General features: G+C 45.0%; 1 protein-coding gene across 2 annotated transcripts in view; it reads right to left on the bottom strand.

The window, feature by feature from the left end:
• STXBP1 (syntaxin binding protein 1) overlaps positions 1 to 11,970 on the bottom strand; it is a 73,525-nt gene extending 61,555 nt beyond the window's left edge. The window contains exon 1 of one of the 2 annotated variants that reach the window (XM_042964043.1): positions 11,766 to 11,970. In XM_042964043.1, the coding sequence (XP_042819977.1) occupies positions 11,766 to 11,802 (37 nt within the window). In that variant the 5' untranslated portion in view covers positions 11,803 to 11,970. Of the gene's footprint in view, positions 1 to 10,668; positions 10,849 to 11,765 lie in introns of those variants that run through there. The other variant, XM_042964044.1, reaches the window with a different exon arrangement.
• Positions 11,971 to 21,912: the final 9,942 nt, after the last annotated feature.

Genomic DNA, 21,912 nt, shown 5'->3' with positions numbered 1-21,912 from the left:
CTTGGGATTCTCTCTCTCTCTGCTCCTCTCCCATTTACACACACTCTCTCTCTCAACATAAATAAACATTAAAAAAAAAAAAAAGAAAAGATCAAGCTGGGGATTCTCCAAGACTTCTCATATAGGCAAGCCATGGGACCAGGGTTCAAATTTTATGGCTATTGAGTTGCCAATGATAACTATAAAATTTGGCCTGACTACTCCACTAAATAAAAGATACTTCATTAGCTGCCAAACACCTGTTCGTCTAAGAGATGCTGTGTGCCAAAAAAAAAAGCCAGAGGGAAAAATCTTTCAGTGCACATTCAGTAAGTCCTTTTTGGATCCTGTGGCAGATATATGCTCTCTTATGTCTAATGGATAACACATGGATGTTACCTGAGTCCCAAATCATGTCTTATGGAAATTTTGGCCCAATTTAAACTGCTTATAACCCCATCATAAGAATGACATCTAGTTCAAAACAAAGGAGGATTATATTTAGAAATAAATGGCAAGTCAAAGCTATACTCAGATGAAAATTCGTATCCCTCGATACTTTTACAAGGAAAAACATTAACTAACCATTTTATTCAAGAAATTAGAATAAGAACACACATGTACACAACAGAAAGGAAAAAATGATTTTTTAAAACAGACAATTAAAATAGACAAGTCTCTAGCATGTATTTCCATGAAAATAATAACACAGGGTAAAATGAGAAAGGGAATCATAATTACAAGTGCAGGGGCTATTTTCTAAATTATACAAATTTAATTTATAGTCAATAAATTAAAATCTTGTAGGTTGAAAGGCTTGTTTTAATTTTTGAGAAAGAGAGTGTGAGGGGGAGAGGGGGCAGAGAGAGTGGGAGAGAGAGAGAATCCCAAGCAGGCTCTGTACTGTCAGCACAGAGCCCGACTCAGGGCTTGAACTCATGAACAGTGAGATCATGACCTGAGCCAAAGTCAGACGCTTAACCAACTGAGCCACCCAGGCACCCCATAAGGCCTGTTTTATAAGGAAATGCAAATTGCCAAAACTGACTAAAGAAGTAGACAACTTGAATAAACATATCAAAAGCCTGTCAAGTATTTATCCTTTCTCCTCAAATTCAAAGTTTTATAGGTAAATCACTTCTGACATTCAAGGAAGGGAATTCCTATGTTATTTCATCTATTTGGGAACATACAAAAAAATGGAAACTTCCCATTTCATTTAATAAGAGAAATTCTGATATAGAAAACCTGACAAAGAGTTAAGAGAGAAAAAATTCACATACACATATGTAAAATATGGTGTTCAATTGTTCATTCCAAATATGTATTGAGTGCCTACTATGTACCAGGACTGTTTTGGGTGCTAGGGATATAGCAGTGAACAAAAAGTCTATGCTCTCATAGAGCTCACATTTGGCTAATGGAAGCAAGGATAAACAAACAAACGGGTAAGTATGAAATGTCAGCTAGTGACAGTTCAGCATAATAAGGGAGGGAACAGGAAAGTTTCCATTTTATATAAAGTTGTGAAAGAAGACCTCACTGGCAAGGTGGTATTTGACTAGAGACTTAAAGGAATTAAGGGAACAAGCATATTTCAGACATAGGGAATGAAAAATACAAAGCCCTGGGATGGGAATATACATGAAATGTTCAAAGAAGAGCCAGAGGCTCCAATATTAATAAATGTAGATGCGTAAACAATAAGTAGAATTTTACAATACAGAAAAAGGATAATACATAATAACAAAGTTTATTTCAGAATTGCAATGATATCCAATATTAGAATTAATGAGATTACATTAATAGATTAAATAAGAACACCTATACGATCATCTCAAAAGAAACTGAAAAAGTAGTTAATACTAATTTAAAAAACAAATTCTTAGTAACCTGGAACTAAAAGGAAGTAGTTCAAATATCACTTCCTGAGGGAAGCTTTCTCTAACCTCCCCTGGTTTATGCCAGGCCTCCCTGTTACAGTGTAAGCCTCCCTGCTTATACCGTCCTGTACCATTCCTTTGTAATTTTTTTAATCATAACTATAACTAAACTAATTTTCGGTCTAAGTGTAAGACAACAACATTAGAATCCTTAAAAAAGTGAGGAGTTTAGAGGGGCCTGGCTGCCTCACTGGTAGAGCATGCAACTCTTGGCCTCAGGGTAGTGAGTTTGACCCCACACTGGGCATGAAGCCTACTAAAAATAAAAAATAGGGGTGCCTGGGTGGCTCAGTCGGTTGAGCGTCCGACTTTGGCTCAGGTCATGATCTTGTGGTTTGTGACTTCGAGCCCCGCACTGGGCTCTGTGCTGACAGCTCAGAGCCTCGGGCCTGCTTCGGATTCTGTGTCTCCCCCTCTCTCTGCCCCTCCCCTGCTCATGCTCTGTGTCTCTCTGTCTCTCAATAATAAATAAACATTAAAAAAATTTTTTTAATAAAAAATAAATGAGGAGTTTAAATTTTTTTTAATGTTTATTTATTTTTGAGAGAGATGGAAACAGAGTGTGAGCAGGGGAGGGGCAGAGAGAGGAGGAGACACAGAATCCGAAGCAGGCCCCAGGCTCTGAGCTGTCAGCACAGAGCCCGATGTGGGGCTTGAACTCACGAACCACGAGATCATGACCTGAGCCGAAGTCAGACACTTAACCAACTGAGCCACCCAGGTGCCCCAAGTAAGTGAGGAGTTTAAAAAACATGACACCTTTAGGGACACCTGGGTGACTCAATCAATTAAGCATCCAACTCTTGGTTTCGGCTCAGGTCATGATCTCACAGCCTTGTGGGTTCAAGCCCCATATTGGGCTCTGCGCTGGCAGTGCAGAGCCTGCTTGGAATTCTCTCTCTCCCTCTCTCTCTGTCCCTCCCCTTCTTGTGCTGTCTCTGTCTCTCTCAAAATAAATTTTAAAAATTAAAAGAAATTAAAAATTAAAAATGCGACACTTTCAATTAATAAACTGGGAATAAAGACCTAATGGGACCACTCAGCAACAAGAACTTTTACATTTTTTTTTTAAGTTTATTTATTTTGAGAGAGAGACAGAGACAGAGTAGGGGAGAGGCAGAGAGAGGAAGAGACAGAATCCCAAGCAGGCTCTGTGCTGCCAACACAGAGCCTGACGCAGGGCTCAAACTCAACAAACCATGAGATCATGACCTGAGACAAGATCAAGAGTCAGATGCTTAACCAACTGAACCACCCAGGTGCCCCAATAACTTTTAAATTTTAATGAATTGTCTAAAAGAACATAGAATCACAACCATCACAAGAAAAATGTAGTTTTTAATAAAAAGTATACAGAAAAATAGAAAGTAGATGATTACAGAAATAGATCAACTGGTCAGATTTATGTACATACTTATCATTTACTGAAGATTTCCACTTTCACATTTAAAAGAGTAAAACTAATAACTTCAAATGAAAATAATATGTAGATTAGAAATGTAATCATAACAATCTAATTTAAAAATGGACAAAGGGGGCACCCGGGGGGCTCAGTCGGATAAGCGTCCAAATTCACCTCAGGTCATGATCTCACAGTCCATGAGTTTGAGGCCCGCAGCAGGTTCTGACAGCTCAGAGCCTGGAGCCTGCTTCGGATTCTGTCTCCCTCTCTCTCTGCCCCTCCCCTGCTTGTGCTCTGTCTTTCTCTGTGTCTCAAAAATAAGTAATGTTAAAAAAAAATTTTTTTTTAATGGACAAAGGATCTGTGTAGATATCTTTTCAAAGATGTACAAATGGCCCAATAAGCACATGAAAACAAAATGCTTATCAACAGCCATCATGGAAATGCAAATCAAAACCACAATGGAGGGGCACATGGGTGGCTCAGTCAGTTAAGTGTCCAACTCCTGATTTTGGCTCAGGTCATGATCTCAGGGTTCATGGTTGGACTCCATACTGGCAGTGTAGAGCCTGTTTGAGATTCTCTCTCTTTCTCTCTCTGCCCCTCCCCTGCTTGCGCTCACTCACACGCGCACGCTCCCTCTCCCTCTCAAAATAAATAAATAAATTTAAACAGTTTGGCAATTGCTCAAAGAGTTAAATATAGAGTTACCATATGACCCAGCAATTCTATACCTAGGTATCTACCTAAGAGAATTGAAATGACATGTTAAAAAAATAAAAAGAGTAAAATAAATGTAACATAAATTGGTCTATTCCATGAATGTGGTATATTGCTCCATTTATTTAAGCCTTTTCGATTTCTTTCATCAGTATTTCACAGCTTTCAGCATACAGATCTAAAATATATTCCATTAGATTTATACCTAAGTCTCTCATGTGTCTTTTTTTTTTCACTCAACTGTAAATGGTCCTATTTTAAATTTCAATTTCTATACAAATTTTTGTAAACTGACTTTGTATTCTGCAACCCTGCTAAACTATATGTAATTCTTATCAGAGGGTTGCTCCCTTATTTGTAAAGCTAGGAATTATGATTTTCACATTGCACTATAGCTAAGAAACTAAAACTTTAAAAGTAAATTTGTTAAAATGCTAATTCTTCCCAAACTGATTTATAGATTCAACACAATTCCAATGAAAATCCCAGAAAGATTTTTCAAATATAAATAGATAAGCTAATTCTATAATTTACATGGAAAAGAAAATGAACCAAAAGAACAAAAACAATTATGAAAAAGAAGAAAAAAATTGGAGAACTCACAATACCTGGTTTCCAGTCTTACTTTAAAGCCACAATAATTCAGACAGGGTGGATGTTGGTGAAAACATACATATAGATCAATGAAACAGAACAGGAAGTCCAGAAATGGACACACCCATGTATGGCCAACTGATTTTCATCAAAGAACAAAGACAATTCAATGGAAAAATGGATTTTTAAAAAATGGGAAAAAGAACAGTCTTTTCAACAAACAGGGCTAGAACTGAACATTCACATACAAAAAAATTCACACACACACACACACACACACACACACACACACACAAACGAACCTAACTCACATGATATACAAAAATTAACTCAAAATGGATGAAAGACTAAATATAATGTCTAAAACTATAAAACTTCTAAAAGAAAACACAGAAAATATATAAAACACAGAAAATCTTTTTGAACTTGGGGTAGGCAAAAATATCTTCAATAGGATACTGAAAACACAATCCATTAAAGATGGACTTCATCAAAATTTAGAACTTCTTTTCTGAAAACTACTGTTCATAAAATGAAAAGACAAGACATAAACTGTGTGAAAATCATATAATTGATAAAGGACTTGCACCCAGAATATATAAAGACCTCTCAAAACTCAATCATAAGAAAATAACGCAATAAAAAATATGCAAAAGATTTGAGTATTTCAACAAAGATATAGAGATGACAATAAAGGCATGAAAAAATGCCTCTCACCATCATCAATCGTTAGCAAAATGCAAATTAAAATCATGAGATACCATGGGGCACCTGGGCGGCTCAATTGGTTAAGCATCCAACTCTTGATCTCGGCTCAGGTCATGATCTCATGGTTTGTGAGATCAAGCTCAGCACTGGGCTCTCTGCTGACAGAGCAGAGACTGCTTGGGATTCTCTCTCTCCCACTCTCTCTCTGCCCTTCCCCTGCTCGCATTCTTTCCTTCTCAAAATAAACTTAAAACAAAGCCATGAGATACCAATACCTATCAGAAGGGCTAACATTTTACAAACTTATAAGACCATGCACTAACAAGGATGCTGGTAGGAATGTAAAATGGTATAGCTACTTTGGAAAACAATTTGACAGTTTCTTATAAAGTTAACATACACCTATCATATGACCCATTAATTCCACTCCTGGGGATTTATATATCCAAGTGATCTGTTCACATAGAAACCCGTGTGTGAATGTTTACAGAAGCATTCGCAATTGTCCAAAGTACAAATTACTAAGACGTCCTTCGGCTGGCAAAGGGATAAACCAAGTGGTGCATCGGCACAAAAGAACAGCAGTCAGCAATGAGAAGGGACAAACCATAGATACATGCGACATGATGACTCTCAGGCATTATATACTAACATTAAAGAGGTCATATTCAGAAAGCTCCATACTGTATGATTCCACTGAAGTGCCATTCTGGAAAAGGCAAAACTGCAGAGACAGAGAACAGTTCAGTGTTTGCCCAAGGCTGGGTGTGGAAGGAGAGGCCGACAGAAAGGAAGGAGAGGCTGACAGCACGAGGGAATTTGAGGGGGTAATGACACTATTCTGTATTCTGGGTCTGGCGGTGGTTACATGACCGTAGGTAACGGCTGAAATGTGAAAAACTGCTCACTAAAAAGGGTAAATATTACTGCATGCAAATTATACCTTGATTTTAAGACTGGGAAAAATACATGTATAATATATCTCAAAATATAGTTGTTATTTGTACGCTAACCAAAGTTTCTACAGAAAAAAGAGAAGTGTAAGAACAAAGACTGCTTCTTTCTAGGCGTCCTCTTAACTTCCGACACATCCTATGAATCATGGCCCCATCTGAAAAACGTATGTACTTAATGTACAAATCAAAACTGCATTCTTCTCCAGAGGAATGTGATTCTTATAAACAAACATGAGGAGAAATCACTAACAGCTAGGAAACAACAAGAAAGACAAATAGTACATTTTGAACTCCTTACATCCTTGTAACACTGATGAAACTTCAGGGAACAGAAATAACCCTGGATTACAACTCGGATTTATATGATTGAAACATTATTTATTAACATAAAATAGATATAAAATGCCACACACAAAAAATTATCCTTTCTCTTACATTCTCTTTGTAAAGAGTAGAAAACAAGTATATTTTATAGAAAGAAAATAAAGAAAAAAGGGTAAAAAGACATGAGTAGAACTGGAAACAGAAGTAGAGTCAGATTACAAACCTGTCCATAGGCTCTTAAGGTCAATTCTCCCATTTTCCAGTTTATTTGCACCTCTCAAGAAATTTATCCGAGGGGCGCCTGGGTGGCTCAGTCAGTTAAGTATCTGACTCTTGATTTCAGCTCAGGTCAGGATCTCGTAGTTGGTGAGTTTGAGCCCCGTGTGGGACTCTGTGCTGACAGCTCAGAGCCTGGAGCCTGCTTTGGATTCTGCGTCTCCCTCTCTCTCTCTCTCTGCCCCTCCCCCATTCGCGCGCGCACGCTCTCTCGCTCTCTCTCAAAAATAAACATAAAAAAAAAAAAGAAATTTATCTGAGACTTTGCTTTCTCCCCCAAAACTGTGGCCCCACAGGACAGAGCTAGTCAATCTTTTCCCATAATCCTCTAATACTTACTGACCCACTTTGTGGATCTTTTCATGAGGAGAATATTTATTGAAGTTACTGGATGCCAAGAACTGTGCTAAGTGCTATACCTGCACTAGTTCATTGAACACTCATAGAACCCCACAAAGGTAAGTGCTATTGTTACTCACTTTATATTTTAAAAAATTGAGGCACGAAAAGGTTCAATTATTTGCCAAAGTCACATGGCTAATAAGTGGTGAACCAGAATTTTATCCCAGGTAGTCTAATTCCAAGAGCCCAGTCTCTAAATTGCTACATATAAAGATTAAGTTATTCATTCAACATCTATTGAGTACCAAGCACTGATTCATTCCTACACTAAGGATAGACATAAGAACAACCGGGTTCGGAGTGCCTGGGGTGGCTCAGTTGATTGAGTGTCAGACTCTTGATCTAGGCTCAGGTCATGAGCTCACAGTTCATGGGATCGAGCCCCAGGCATGGGGCTCTGTGCTGGTAGCACCGAGGCTGCTTGGGCTTCTCTCTCTCCCCGCCTCTCTCTGCCCCCTCCCCACCCCCCCTCACGCACACACTCACTCAAACTAAATAAACTTAAAAACAAAAGAGTAAGACCAGGTTTTACTCTACCCTCCAAGAACTTCTGGTCTAGCTGGGCAAGGCTAACAACAAAGAAGTATAATACTCTGAGTATATCCTGTGTGGGGGAAGTGACAGGGGGGTGACAGGGAAAACTTGGGGTTAGCAGAGAAAGCTCCTCAGCATTGTCTATGTCCATCACAACAATACGAGTGTCCCATATTTTAGTCTCCCATAGTTCTAGCAGGCTGTGAACAAACACTGCTGAATGAACAGCTTAAAGTTGACCTACCTCCTCTACTTCTGTTGTGCCTGTACCTACCGCCGCTCTAAAACTTAACTCAAAAAGATGCGACAAGAATGGGTCGCCTGGATGGCTCAGTCGGTTAAGCTTCCCACTTCGGCTCAGGTCATGATCTCACGGATGTTGAGTTCGAGCCCCGCGTCGGGCTCTGTGCTGACAGCTCGGAGCCTGGAGCCTGCTTCTGATTCTGTGTTTCCCTCTCTCTCTGCCCCTTCCCCACTAGCACTCGGTCTCTCTCTCTCTCTCTCTCAAAAATACACATTAAAAAAAAAATGTGACAAGAAGCCAAAAACTACATTTATCTTGCTGTCCACTGTATATCCTTCACTCATTCATTTATTTATTTTTAAAATTTTTTTTTAACGTTTATTTATTTTTGAGACAGAGAGAGACAGAGCATGAACGGGGGAGGGTCACAGAGAGAGGGAGACACAGAATCTGAAACAGGCTCCAGGCTCTGAGCTGTCAGCACAGAGCCCGACGGGGGGCTCGAACTCACGGACCACGAGATCATGACCTGAGCCGAAGTCGGCCACTCAACCGACCGAGCCACCCAGGCGCCCCATTCACTCATTCATTTAATAAACATTTGCTGATGGCTGATTGTGAGTCAGCCACTGCTCTTGGCATGGAGTACAGTGGTGAACATGTAAGATAAAGACCCTGCTCTCCTGGAAGTCACATTCGAGTGGATGAAACAATCAAAGAAATGCAAAAACCCCCACACAAACAAAACAAAAAACTGAACAAGATCTTTCAATTCATTTTAAATGCTACAAGAAAATAAAATGAGGAAATATGATCATCAACAATATCAGGTGTTAATTTAAATTGGGAAGACCAGGCTGTGTAGGGGACATGTTGGTTTAAAAAAATCTTTATTTTATTTTATTTTTAGAGAAAGAAACACTAAAAACCTCATTCAAAATTGGGAGCCAGAATTAACCTGTGTCATTTACAAAGAATTGCAATTATATTTTTTCCCAAAATTTATACACAGCTCAATTGTGATGGGGCGCCTGGGTGACTCAGTCAGTGAAGTGTCCGACTTCGGCTCAGGTCATGATTTCACAGTTCGTGGGTTTGATCCCCACACCAGGCTCTGTGCTGACAGCTTGCTTCAGATTTGGTGTCTCCCTCTCTCTCTTCCCCTCCCTGGTTCACACTCTCTCTCAAAAATAAACACTTTAAAAAATTTTTTTAAAAAGAAAAAAAGAAAAAGAACAGATGCTGTTCACACATTCACCAATTTTATATAAAACTGATTTGATTTTCATAAGCAGTGGCTTTGCTTTACTTCAGTAAAGAAATTTTGGCCATATTGGGGCACCTGGGTGGCTCAGTTGGTTGAGCGTCTGACTTTGGCTCAGGTCATGATCTCACGGTCTGAGTTCGAGCCCCGAGTCGGGTTCTGTGCTGACAGCTTGGAGCCTGGCGCCTACTTCTGATTCTGTGTCTCCCTCTCTCTCTGTCCCTCCCCTGCTCGCTCTCTGTCTTTCTATCAAAATTTAATAAACATTAAAAACAATTTTAAGAAATTTTGGCCATATTGCATTCATGATTTTCTTTTTTTTTTTTTTTTTTCTTTTTTTTTTTTTTTTTTAGACTTTATGCTGGCTTCTAAAAAAGGGAACGGCTACTAAGGAGCTACCTGCATGAACAAAGGTCCTGGCAAAAGGATGCAAAAACTTGCTTCTATAACACTTAGGGTTTTTGTCTCAAAGGCACAATATTCAAATCCAACATTTGAAAGAATGTAACATGTAATATAACATTCTGTATTTCAAAACCCTTTAAAATGGCTTCTGGAAGGAAATTGTATGTATAGAGTAACAAAGGTAGTTATTTTTTACAAACGTTGCAAGTAAATGGACATGAGGTTTTAAAAAATTAATTAACACTGATTTTGGCAAGTCATTTAACTGCTATGAGCCTCCATTTCTTTCCCACAGGTAAAATGACATTAGAGGATCCCTCATGGGTCCTTCCAGCCCTAAATGCCTTGATTCTCCTAAGGAAATAGAAGGTATATGATTCAGAAACTTTATGCATGAGGAAGGCAGGTGTTATTGTGGGCACTTTTTAAAAAGTGCTCATTTGGGGTTCAGTTTTTATGACAATTTTCTTCTGATGCTATAGGTGAGGTAAGGGTGTAAAACAAGTGAGAATATTTCCTATAGACCAACAGAAAATATGGAGAAGAAAAAACAGTTATGATGTTCAGAAGGAACGCTACACGGCCTTAAATGTTGGACGGGAGAGCCCTATAATAATGGAATCATTGGAAAGGAAACTGTAATTTCCACTTTTATTCTATTTCCTTTTTTATCCTCTCCTGCAGAGAAAAGTCCAGCTTTAATTTTCTAAATCCGAAAGAGGTACCGAAAGTCACGGAAATCCCTACACGTTTTTTATTAAAGACATGGCCAAAATATTGAAGAGGCACACTATCCGCCTACACCAATCATCAATCTTCCTTAGCGCCGAGGACGCCGTTTCCAAATATTATCACCACCAGCCCTCACTCCGCTGCAGCCGACACTCACCAACATCCATTTTTAAAAATCCACTTACGCTGAGCCTTTCATCCAAACCCGTCAACAACCATTTCCCTGCAGCCGTGGTTTGGACTGCCCGAAACGTCCAGCCAAGCAAGGGCTGAGTCCTGCCAACAGGGAGACTGCAGACTGCGGTGCTGGGCAGGGCAGGGCCGCTCCTCCCGCCGCACGCCAAAGCTTTCCGCCTCTCCCGAGTGATTTAAGAGGGTTCGGGACCCAGATAAGACCCCGCCCTTGCAGCCACGACCCCGGAACGGGAGGAGGAGAGAGGCGGCCTCAGCCCTGCAGAGCCAAGCCTTTGGAAAAACAGGCAGCTCCTCCCCAGCGGCCAGCGGCGGCCCAGGCTGGGCGAGCGGCGCGTCGGAGCCGGTGCGCGCCCAGCGGCTCCCAGGTGGGTCTCCGCAGCCGGGGACCGCGGCCCGGGCTCCCGGAGGGGGTGGGGGTGGCGGCGCGGGCCGAGATCTCGCCCGTCACGATTCACCCAGCAGAGTGGGAAACAGGGAGGGACTGGAGGCAGAAAACGGAATGGGAATCAGGGAGCTCGGGGAATAAAGAAGGAAGGGGAGAAGGGAAGGGGGGGGAGGTGATGGGAGTGAAGAACGGGGGTGCAGGGGAGGGTGATGGGTGAGGAAGGGGAGGGTGATGGGCTGCAGGGGATACAGGCGAGGCGAAGGGGAGGGATGGGGTGCTCGGGGTGAAGGGGGAGGAAGAAGGAATGGCGTGAAGGGGGATGGGGTGAAAGAGAAATGGGGGCGAGGAGGGAGCGATGGGGTGAAGGGGGATGCGAGTAAAGAGGGAAGAGAGGAGTGAGGATGAAGAGGAGGGACGGGTGAAAGAGGACGGGGTGAACAGGGGAGGGGTGGGATGCAGGGGGAGGAATGCGGGAAGCGGAGAGCGGGGGAAGCAGGGAAGCGGGCGCGGGCTGCTGGAGGCCAGGAGGGACTTCCCTGCGAGGAGGGCGGCGCGGAAATAACGGGACCCTCCCAGCCCGGAGCCCCCGGTCGGGCGGGGCGAGCCGCCGGCGTGGAGGCCAGGCGCCGCGGCAGGTACGGCGCCCCGCTCCCGCCGGGCAGCCGCAGCCCTCGCCCGCGGGAGGACCCCGACTCCACTTACTCTCTCCGACCACGGCTTTGAGGCCAATGGGGGCCATCGTGCTGCGCGACTCTTCGGGCACCGAGTCTCCTCAAGCGACGCCCGCGGACACGGCGCCTCCCCAGGTCAGCGCGGTCTGCTGGCCGCAGCCCTCTGCTCCGCAGCCTCGCTCGGGCTCGACTGAAGCGCGGACTCGGCGCGGAGGCGCGACGCGAACCAGAGTGAGGCTGCCGACCTGCCGGCGCGCGCGCGCGCGCGCGCGGGCGGGCGGGGCCGGCCGGGGGCGGGGCCTCGTGCCAGCCGTCCCCGTCACCCGCGCGCCTCCGCCAATCGCACTGCGGCCCGGGGGCTCGGCCCCGCCCTCCGAGATGCGGCTGGGCGCGAGGCGGTTCCTGGCTGGCGCGAAAGCCGCGCCCTCCCCCTCACCTCACGCGCCGCGCGCACCCGGCCAGTCGCGCGCTCCCAGGGCGCAGGGTCCTAAAGTCTCCGCCGCCGCCTCCGCACCTGGCCACGGGCTACTGACGAGCTCCGTCGTCCTGAAACCGCGTTATGTCCTGTCTTTCCTCTTTCTGGGAACCCTCCATTTCCCCCCTTGCCCACATTAGGAACTCAGAGCCTCCTAACCACAACATAACTGGAGGTTTATCGACGTTATCTTTCTCCCGGTACCTATATCCACATAGCCACCATTCACTGAGCTCTTGTGTGTCAGGCTCCATGCTGAGCGTCTGACTGCATCATCTCATCAACTCCCCAATAATTAAGCATTGTTTTTAATCTCCATTCTCAGATGGAAAAAAAACAAAACCTGAGGCTACGAGAATTGAGCACGAGAGTTGCTCTCAGGCTGTGTAATAGTCACTGACAAATATTTACTGGTCTCTCACCACTACTACACACAAGCTACTATTCTGGGCATTGGAGCTGCAGCCATGTACAATACAGACACCTATCCAAGTTTCTGGGCACTCAAAGGCTAGAAAATTCTTTCTTTCTTTTTTTTTTTTTTTAATAAGACTTCACTTTCTAATGTTTATTTATTTTGTGAGAGTGAGAGAGAGAGAGACAGCGAGTGGGTGAGGGGCAGAGAGAGAGGGAGACACAGAATCCCAAGCAGGCTCCAGGCTCTGAGCTGTCGGCACAGACCCTGAGATCATGACCTGAGCCGAAGTCGATGCTTAACCAACGGAGCCACCCAGGCGCCCCATAAGACTTCATTTTTAAGTAATGTCCACACCCAATGTGGGGCTCCAACTCACAACCCTGAGATCAAGAGTCGCATGCTCTATGGACTAAGCCAGCCAGGCACCCTGCAAAGACTAGAAATTTCTAAGTGCCAAATCTGATAGGAACATGCTGCAGGACGTCTCAGGTCTCAGCATCTCCTTACAGGAGTCCATGTTACCAAAGTGATCCCAGGTCAGTTTTTGGTGGACTTTCTTTGTTGATGAGGGAGGTTACTTTTCAAATGTGGCACAGGACTCACCTCTGACCTCAAAGAAAAGCAAATGAGTTGAGCCAATTAAAAACCAAAAAGGACAGAAGAGCTAATGTTCATAAAATCAGTGAATACTCATTAAAATTTTGGAACAACTCTGTGAGCTAAGTCCTCTTAATATTATTAAAAATAGGGGGCCCGGGGGGCTCAGTTGGTTAAGTGACTGACTCTTGATTTCGGCTCAGGTCATGATCTCACAGTTGTTGAGTTCAAGCCCTGCATCCGGCTCCTCGCTGCCAGTGTGGAGCCTGCTCAAGATTGTCTCTCTCCCCCTCCCCCCCCAAAAATAAATAAACTTAAAAAAAAAAGGTGATAATATTTACAGATGAAGATATTGAGATTCAGATAAGTGCTTTGCTAGTAAGTGACAAAGATCCAACTCCAGAATCTCAATTCTGAATCATTATTTTATACTGAGCAACAGCTAAAGAAGCTGAGGCCAAAGGAGGACTTTCCAGAGGTCCCGCACAATGAACAATGGCAGAGCCAGGACAACAGGCCACACTTCTAGGAAGATGTGACCACCTTCTCATTCCCACCCCAATCTACCCCAGCAGAACTTTCACATGCCTATCATTTTACAGTCTAGGCTCTGCCTTTTACCCAAGGTATTAATAGTCTCAGGGTGCATTCAGAGGAGGAGATAATTTGTAACTGTGAGGGAGCCTAGGATGCACTTTAATGCTGCATGCACCCCCACCCCCACCCCCACCCCTCAGCCAGCAGAGACTGCCCTCAAGGAGCCAGTATTCTAGCTGAGGAAACAAGACAGGAATCAAGAAGTCAGACACAGCATTGAGTCACTGTCCTAATAAGTGCTGAAGCAGGACAGGGGCTGTGAGAATGAGTGACAGAGCACCTGACTCAGTGGGCCTGGTGTGGTACAGTCAGGGCAGGCCTCCTTACATGAGTAACAGGGAGCAAGAGTGTGCTGGGAAAGTGTCCCAGAAAATGCAAAAACCAAGTGCCAGAAAAGAGTGTGGCTTTTCCAGGATCGGAGAGGGGACCTGTGTGACTGGGAGAGAGTCTGAGGGGCAGGATAGAGAGGAAAACCCCCAGGAGTAGGCCTCACTGCAGGGCTCCAGGACATTTTGGTAGCCTGGAATCTGTGTGGGGACTTCCTCAGAGGTCACAGGCAAAAAAAATATATATATAGCAGCTTGTTATTTTCTGCAGAAGGAAGGACAAAAAAAGAAATCTTTTCCTGTAGATGTGTACCTGAGATGTTCACTAGGGATGGCAAAAATCAGAACGGATGTTATTCTAAATAGGATGGTTGAAAAAGCAGGTGGGGTGACAGTCTGTGAACTCACTCAGGAACCCAACCCCGGAGTGGTAGATTGGAATCTTCCTGGATGTGGAATCCAAGACCTGGCATGAGACCTCTTTGACATCTCTGAGCCTTGCTTTCCAAGTCTGTGAAACAAAGACAGGAAAACTTCTTGGCCTCAGAGAGGCCAGCAAGATGACCCACACACTAAGGTAAAATCCCCCTTTGCTCTGTATTCCTTATTTGCATATACATTTGATACATCCCAGGCACCACGCAAAGGGCTCTCATGAATTTTCACTATAGCCCCATGAGGTCAGTGTTCTCATTATTTAATTTTCCTCGTGCATAGGGAGGTCAAGTCACTTGCCCAAGGTCGCATGCCTCTAAGCGCAGACCCGGGACTCGTGCTCTGACTTCCTGATGCCCAGGGAAGAACGTCCAACACCCAGTCGCGGTCCCAGTGTCATGACCTAAGGAGAAGGGTTGGCTGTGTAGACTGTTTGCTGGAAGAGTAGCAACAAACGCAACTTGGATCTCTAGGGAATACGTAAGCAGCCAGCCCAGCCTGAGCGCAGGGCGGGGCTGCGGCCGCAGGAAGCGCTGGGATGGTCCGCTGCCCGGCAGGTGCGCTTGCAGCTGCGCATGCGCGGCCTGCAGGCTCTGCAGAGCCCTGGTGCGGACCAGCCGCTGGGGGTAGGAAGAGTCCTGTGATTTACGCACGGGTCATGTGACGGCAGAGAGCCTGTTTGTGGCTTGGCCACTGCACCAACAGGAGATAAGCAGGTGGGGGGATGGATGCAGAGTGGAGCGCTGGAGGTTTGGGATAAGGACGGGGAACAGCGTGGAGTGACCAAAGGAGGGGAGGGAGGGACAGACGAGCCAGAATAGGCAATGGGGCAGACCAAGTTGAGACGGAAGAAATGGGGTACATTTGCTGCCACGAAACCTGGTTATACTGTGGATCCAGTGGCTTGGGTCCCCCGCATATCCAGGGCCTGTTGGAGAGCCCTGGGTCCAGGTCCAGGCCTCTTCTCCGACGGTCTCCGAGCTTGCACCTACCTCCCTTCTTTTAAGCCGCATCATCAGCTGCATTTTTCCATGTTAACCCCCACCCGTTCTCATGACCACTGGTCATTTAGATTCCCCTACATTCTTTTATTTATTTAAAAAAACTTTTTTTAATGTTTTTATTTTGTTTTTGAGAGAGACAAGGGTGTGAGCAGGGGAGGGGCAGAGAAAGAGGGAGACAACAGAATCTGAAGCAGACTCCAGGTTCTGAGCTGTTGACACAGAGCCTGACAAGGGGCTCGAACTCAAGGATTCTGAGATCATGACCTGAGCTGAAGTCCCATGCTTAACCCATTGAGCCACCCAGGCACCCTGTGGTTTCCGCTACATTCTTTTAGAAGCAGTTTCTAGGGGCACCTGGGTGGCTCAGTCGGTTAAGCATCCGACTTCAGCTCAGGTCATGATCTCACACTCTGCGGTCGAGCCCCGCGTCGGGCTCTGTGCAGACAGCTCGGAGCCTGGAGCCTGTTTCAGATTCTGTGTCTCCCTCTCTCTCTGCCCCTCCCCTGCTCATGCTCTGTCTCTGTCTCAAAAATAAATAAAAACATTTTTAAAAATGTAAAAAAAAAAAAAAGCAGTTTCTAAAGAATTAAACAAAATAATATTTACAAGATTTTTTACCTAGGACTGGGAACCTAGTCAGGACCCAGTGCATGTTAGCTTTTAATATCCTTTAAAGTGACATAACACGAGGCTGTGTCTTGCCTCTTTTGCTGCTGTAGAGTCATTGGCAGAGAATGAAAAAGTAATTGTCTCCGTTGCGGCCACCCACCGTCCCAGCACCTACAAAGAGCCGCTGGGCTTGGAGTTCTTGAGTTTGGTAGATCCTTGCCCCCCAAGAGTGAGTTAACAGATTTTTGTATTTGAGGTCAGAAAATAATACCAAAAGGGCTTTGTTTTCTTTTTTTTTTTTTTAACGTTTTATTTATTTTTGAGACAGAGAGAGACAGAGCATGAACGGGGGAGGGGCAGAGAGAGAGGGAGACACAGAATCGGAAGCAGGCTCCAGGCTCTGAGCCATCAGCCCAGAGCCCGACGCGGGGCTCGAACTCACGGACTGCGAGATCGTGACCTGAGCTGAAGTCGGCCGCTTAGCTGACTGAGCCACCCAGGCGCCCCCAAAGGGCTTTGTTTTCAAAGTCTAGGCCAGGGTCTCAAATTCAAAGGACTGTAGAGGCCATGCAGAGGTAAGGACACCACAGATAAGACAACTGCAGACCATATACCTTGCCCAGAGGGGAGTCCTTACTCAGCTCCAATCAATAGTTTCCATGCAGCGACCTAGAATCTTGACTGTAGGAATTGTGACATCTCCCAATGGTTAAGTATCACAGTGGACTAAAAAATAATCTTTAGGGGTGCCTAGGGGGCGCGTTGGTTTGGTCATGCAACTCTTGATTTCGGATCAGGTCACGATCTCATGGTTGGTGAGTTCAAGCCCTACATCAGGCTCTGTGCTGATAGCATGGAGCCTGCTTGGGATTTTCTCTGCTCCCCACCCCCCGCTCATGTTTTCTCTCTCTCTCTCTCTCTCTCTCTCTCTCTCTCTCTCTCTCTCTCAGAATAAAATAAATTAAAAAAAAAAAAAAGATTAGGGGCACCTGGGTGGCTCAGTCGGTTAAGCAGCTGACTTCAGCTCAGGTCATGATCTCATGGTCTGTGAGTTCCAGCCCTGCGTTGGGCTCTGTGCTGACAGCTCAGAGCCTGGAGCCTTGCTTCCGATTCTGTGTCTCCCTCTCTCTCTGCCCCTCCTCCCCCGCTTGCCCTCTGTCTCGCCCTTTTTCAAAAATAATAAACATTAAAAAATTTTTAATAAATAAATAAGAAAGAAAGATTATTTTTTAAATAACACCACATTGGCCAAACATCAGAGGGACACATCCGGCCCCCAAGCCACCTGCATCCAAACTCTGAGGGACTAATACCTCTTCCCAAAGGGGAAAGGTTGGATTCTGGCATGCGACAGGTTCCCAGAGAGGCACTGGATTTTACCCTACTCACATAGAGTCCCATTGGGGGCAGGGCTCTGGACAGGGGCAGTGGTGGTATGAATGCCTGCCATCAACCACCAAAACCTTTCCCACACAGTCTTGACGGTCAAGAAAGAGTCCCTCTGCTCAGCCTGGCTCTGCGGCAGAGATTAGGGCCAGCCACTTTTGAATGAACTGGTGAACCCTTCAGAGGAAGCCTCCATGGACAGCTGATAGGGGCAGTTCAGACTTGCCTGGACTGTGAAAACCGTAGGAACAAGGAAAGAGCTACTCCCAAATGCCAGATACTAGGAGTCCCAGTGACCTCAGCCAGTGGGGGCTTAAAGCTGGTTTTATTCTGATTTAGAAAAATAAAGAAATGTGGCATTTTTTACATTGTGGATATCAGAGAACAATTTGTATCTTCTACACTTTACGCTTTACGTTAAATTGTCGTAAGATCCCAGGGGAAGGAATTTTCATTCCAACTGGGGAAATAGTTTTGTTTAGGTGTGTTTTGCTTCTGGCCAGTTTGGCCAGAAAGATTCGTGGAAGAAGTAGCATTTGAGCTGAGTCCAGAAGCTGAGGAGAGAAAGATCGAATCCAATCAAAGAAAAGAGCATAGACACATGGTTCCCAAACTGTGTGCTCAGGCACCCTGGGGTGCCATAGTAAATTAACAGGAGCATAGTAAAATATTTTAAATTCTGGAGAGAAACAATATCATCTGTTGGACACTGTGAAAACTAGTAGCTGGAAATAGTTAACAATTTCAGCATTAAACTTTACTACATTCTTTTCTATGACATTGTATCTTTGTAAATGTGGGTTTTCATCAATTGATGTGACAAGAAGCAAATAACTCCTGTAAATCAAGGTGGAACAGGAAATGAGAGTTGATGTCCGATGTCCCATGTGATTGCAAGGTCTGAGAAGATGCACAGATACCATTAGTGAGTAATGGTGGTTACTTAAGAATTATTTATTTTTATTACTTTTTTACGTTTGTTTATTTTGAGAGAGAGAATCCCAGGCAGAGGCAGAGCCACACACGGGGCTCACGAATTGTGTGATCGTAACCTGAGTGGAAATCAGGAATCAGACCCTTAACCATCTGAGCTACCCAGGCGCCCCCTAAAAATTATTTTAAAATAGGGGCGCCTGGGTGGCTCAGTCGGTTAAGCGTCCGACTTCAGCTCAGGTCATGATCTCGGCGTCTGTGAGTTCAAGCCCTGCGTCCAGCTCTGTGCTGACAGCTCAGAGTCTGGAGCCCGCTTCGGATTCTGTTTCCCGATCTCTCTGCCCTCCCCCACTCATGCTCTGTCTCTCAAAAATAAATAAACATTAAAAAATAATAAAAAATAAGGATTATCTTTTCTTTCTCTCCCTCTCTTCTGCACCTCCCCTGCCTCTAAAAAAGGGGGGTAGGGACTGAGCAAAAGGAGCAGACACCGAAGGAGGCAGAAGGGAAAAGGCCAGGGAAGTATGGGTGAGCCAGGAGTGCACAAAGCCAGGAGACCCAACACCACATCATGCTGCAAAGCTCCAGTAAAAATGAAAAACTTCCAGGGCACCTGGGTGGCTCAATTGGTTAAATATACAACTCTTGGTTTGGGTTCAGGTTATGATCTCACGGTCCGTGGGATCAAGCCCCGTGTCAGGCTCTGAGATGACAGCACAGAGCCTGCTTGAGATTCTCTGTCTCCCTTTCTCTCTGCCTCTCTCCTGTTCATGAACAGTCACATGTGCACATACACTCAAGCGCTCACTCTCTGTCTCTCACCCTCTCAAAATAAATAAACTTAAAAAAAAAAAAAAAAGGAAGGGTGCCTGGGTGGCTCATTCTGTTAAGTATCCGACTTGGGCTCAGGTCATGATCTCACAGTTCCTGGGTTCAAGCCACGCATTGGGCTCTGCGCTGACAGCTCAGAGCCTGGAGCCTGCTTCCAATTCTGTGTCTCCCTCTCTCTGCCTCTCCCCTGCTTGTGCTGTCTGTCTGTCTGTCTCTCTCTCAAAAATAAAAAAAAATAATAATAATATTAGAAAAAGGAAAACTGTAGTGGTTGTGGCAGTTGAAAACTCACTGGTGACCTGGGATGTTTGTCACTGTGCAGAAAGGTGAGGACTAATTCCAAGCCTGCAAAAAGGTATGGACTTATTCTTCTGGAAGAAAGATGAAAAAAAAAAAAAAAAAAGGAACAGCTAGAACCACAGATCAGGATCAAAGGCACTTTTTTGAATAGAGGAGAGCCTCTCTTTAAAAAAATTTTTTTTTAAGTTTATTTATTTATTTTGAGAGATAGAGAGAGCTTGCAGGGTAGGGACAGAGAGAGGGGAGAGAGATAATGCCAAGCAGGCTTCAGCCTGACTCAGGGCTCAAACTCACAAACCATGAGATCATGACCTGAGCCGAAATCGCGTCGGATGCTTAACCGGCTAAGCCATCCAGGCGCCCAGAACCTCTCTCCTCATTTATTTTTTATTAAAATTTTTTTTTAATGTTTATTTATTATTGAGAGACAGAGAGACACAGAGCATGAGCAGGGGAGGGGCAGAGAGAGGGGGAGGGAGGAGGGGGAGGAGGGGAAACAGGCGGGGGAATAAGAGGATGAGGACAACAACTAGCATATGTGGGACATACTATAGGTCAATCACTATTCCAAGCTCTTCACATTTATCAATTCATTGAACCCTAATGGTCACCTGTGAGTTATTTACTATTATTATCCCCATTTTACAGATGAGGAAACCAAGCCATTCGTCCGAGCTCTCACAGCCAACAAGAGAAAGGATCCAAACCATGCCATGTGGTGAGGAGGGACCGTAGAGTACAGTACTCTGTGGTTTGGACTTCATTTCTCTCTCCACGAGACCCATGGAAGGTTTTCAAATATGGGAGAGACATTTATTTATTTATCCATTTAACATTTAAGAAATATGCATCAGGTGCCTATGGTGTGCTGGGCACTCTGCCAGGCGCTGAGCACTCCGGGGTGACAAAATGCAAGGCCGAGTACTCTGCCAGGGCAGGAACGGGGAGCCAGGGAGGCCTGCAGAGGGGCACCCAGTCCAGCCAGGGATTTGGAAAGGACTCCTGGGAAAGGCAAAGTTGAGACTTCAAGGCTGAGCTGGAGTTCACGTGGGAAAGTGGGGGCGCCCAGTGACCCACCTGTGGCCGTGTTGGCCCGGCCCACTTAGCAGCTGAGAGCAGGCTGGGTCGGAGTTGAAGGCACCAAGGGAGACTAGGGCAATAGTTCAGGTCAGAGCCATGGAGTCTCTGGGACTCTCCTGGGGACGGACACGGGAGGGGCTGAGCATAACTGAGATGAATAAAAACAGCCCCTGCCACTTCTCGGGCACCCTTGGTTGCCAAATGCTTCAAGCACAATATCTCATTTAATCTCCCTCAAAATTCTATCAGGTAGGTATGATGATTTACATGCATTTCATGGATGCAGACACTGAGACATAGCACAGCCTGAGGCACATAGCAAAGGCTTGGCTGAACCAGGATTTGAACCAGGCGTGACTGAGCCTGAAGCCTGAACTCTTAACCACATAGTTCAGAACTTCTTTGAGCCAGACACAGAAGGATACACTACGAGTCCATGCATGTAAAGCTTCAAGAACAGTCTAATCTATGATGGTAGAGCTCAGGTTAATGACTTTCTCATGGGGATGGAAGGCAAGGATACTCCCTGGGAAGAGAGATGAGGGGACTCCGGAGGCTCTGTCTTTTTTTTTTTTAATTTTTTTTAATGTTTTTATTTATTTTTCAGACAGAGAGAGACAGAGCATGAGCAGGGGAGGGGCAGAGAGAGAGGGAGACACAGAATCCGAAGCAGGCATCAGGCTCTGAGCTGTGGCGCAAAGCCCGATGCGGGGCTCGAACTCACGGACTGTGAGATCGTGACCTGAGCTGAAGTCGGATGCCCAACCAACTGAACCACCCAGGCGCCCCTTTTTTTTAATTTTTAATTTTAAGTAAACTCCGTTCCACATGTGCGGCTTGAACTCACAACCCCAAGATCAAGAGTCACACGTTCCCCTGACTGAGCCAGCCAGGTGCCCTAATGCTCTGTGTCTTGATCTGGGTGGTGATAACTTGGGTGCATTTTTATGGAAAAGTTCACCAGGCTGTACACTGAATCATGTACTTGCTGGATGTATGCTATACTTCAATTTTTGACAAGGGACTTCCTGGAAGAAGTGCCAGTTGAAGTGAAACTGAATCATTTTGGGTGATTATTATAATCATAAACCAAATGCTTATGCCATATCAGGCGTAAATGCATCAAGCATTTATTAAGTGCTTGTGACGTGTTAGGCACTGTGCCAAGGGCTCCACGTGTTACTCTT

The sequence above is a fragment of the Panthera tigris genome, chromosome D4, assembly GCF_018350195.1.
Source record: "Panthera tigris isolate Pti1 chromosome D4, P.tigris_Pti1_mat1.1, whole genome shotgun sequence".
NCBI classification, from domain to species: Eukaryota; Metazoa; Chordata; class Mammalia; order Carnivora; family Felidae; genus Panthera; species Panthera tigris.
Note: the sequence above shows the minus strand (reverse complement) of the source record. Positions and strands in the feature narration are given on the sequence as shown.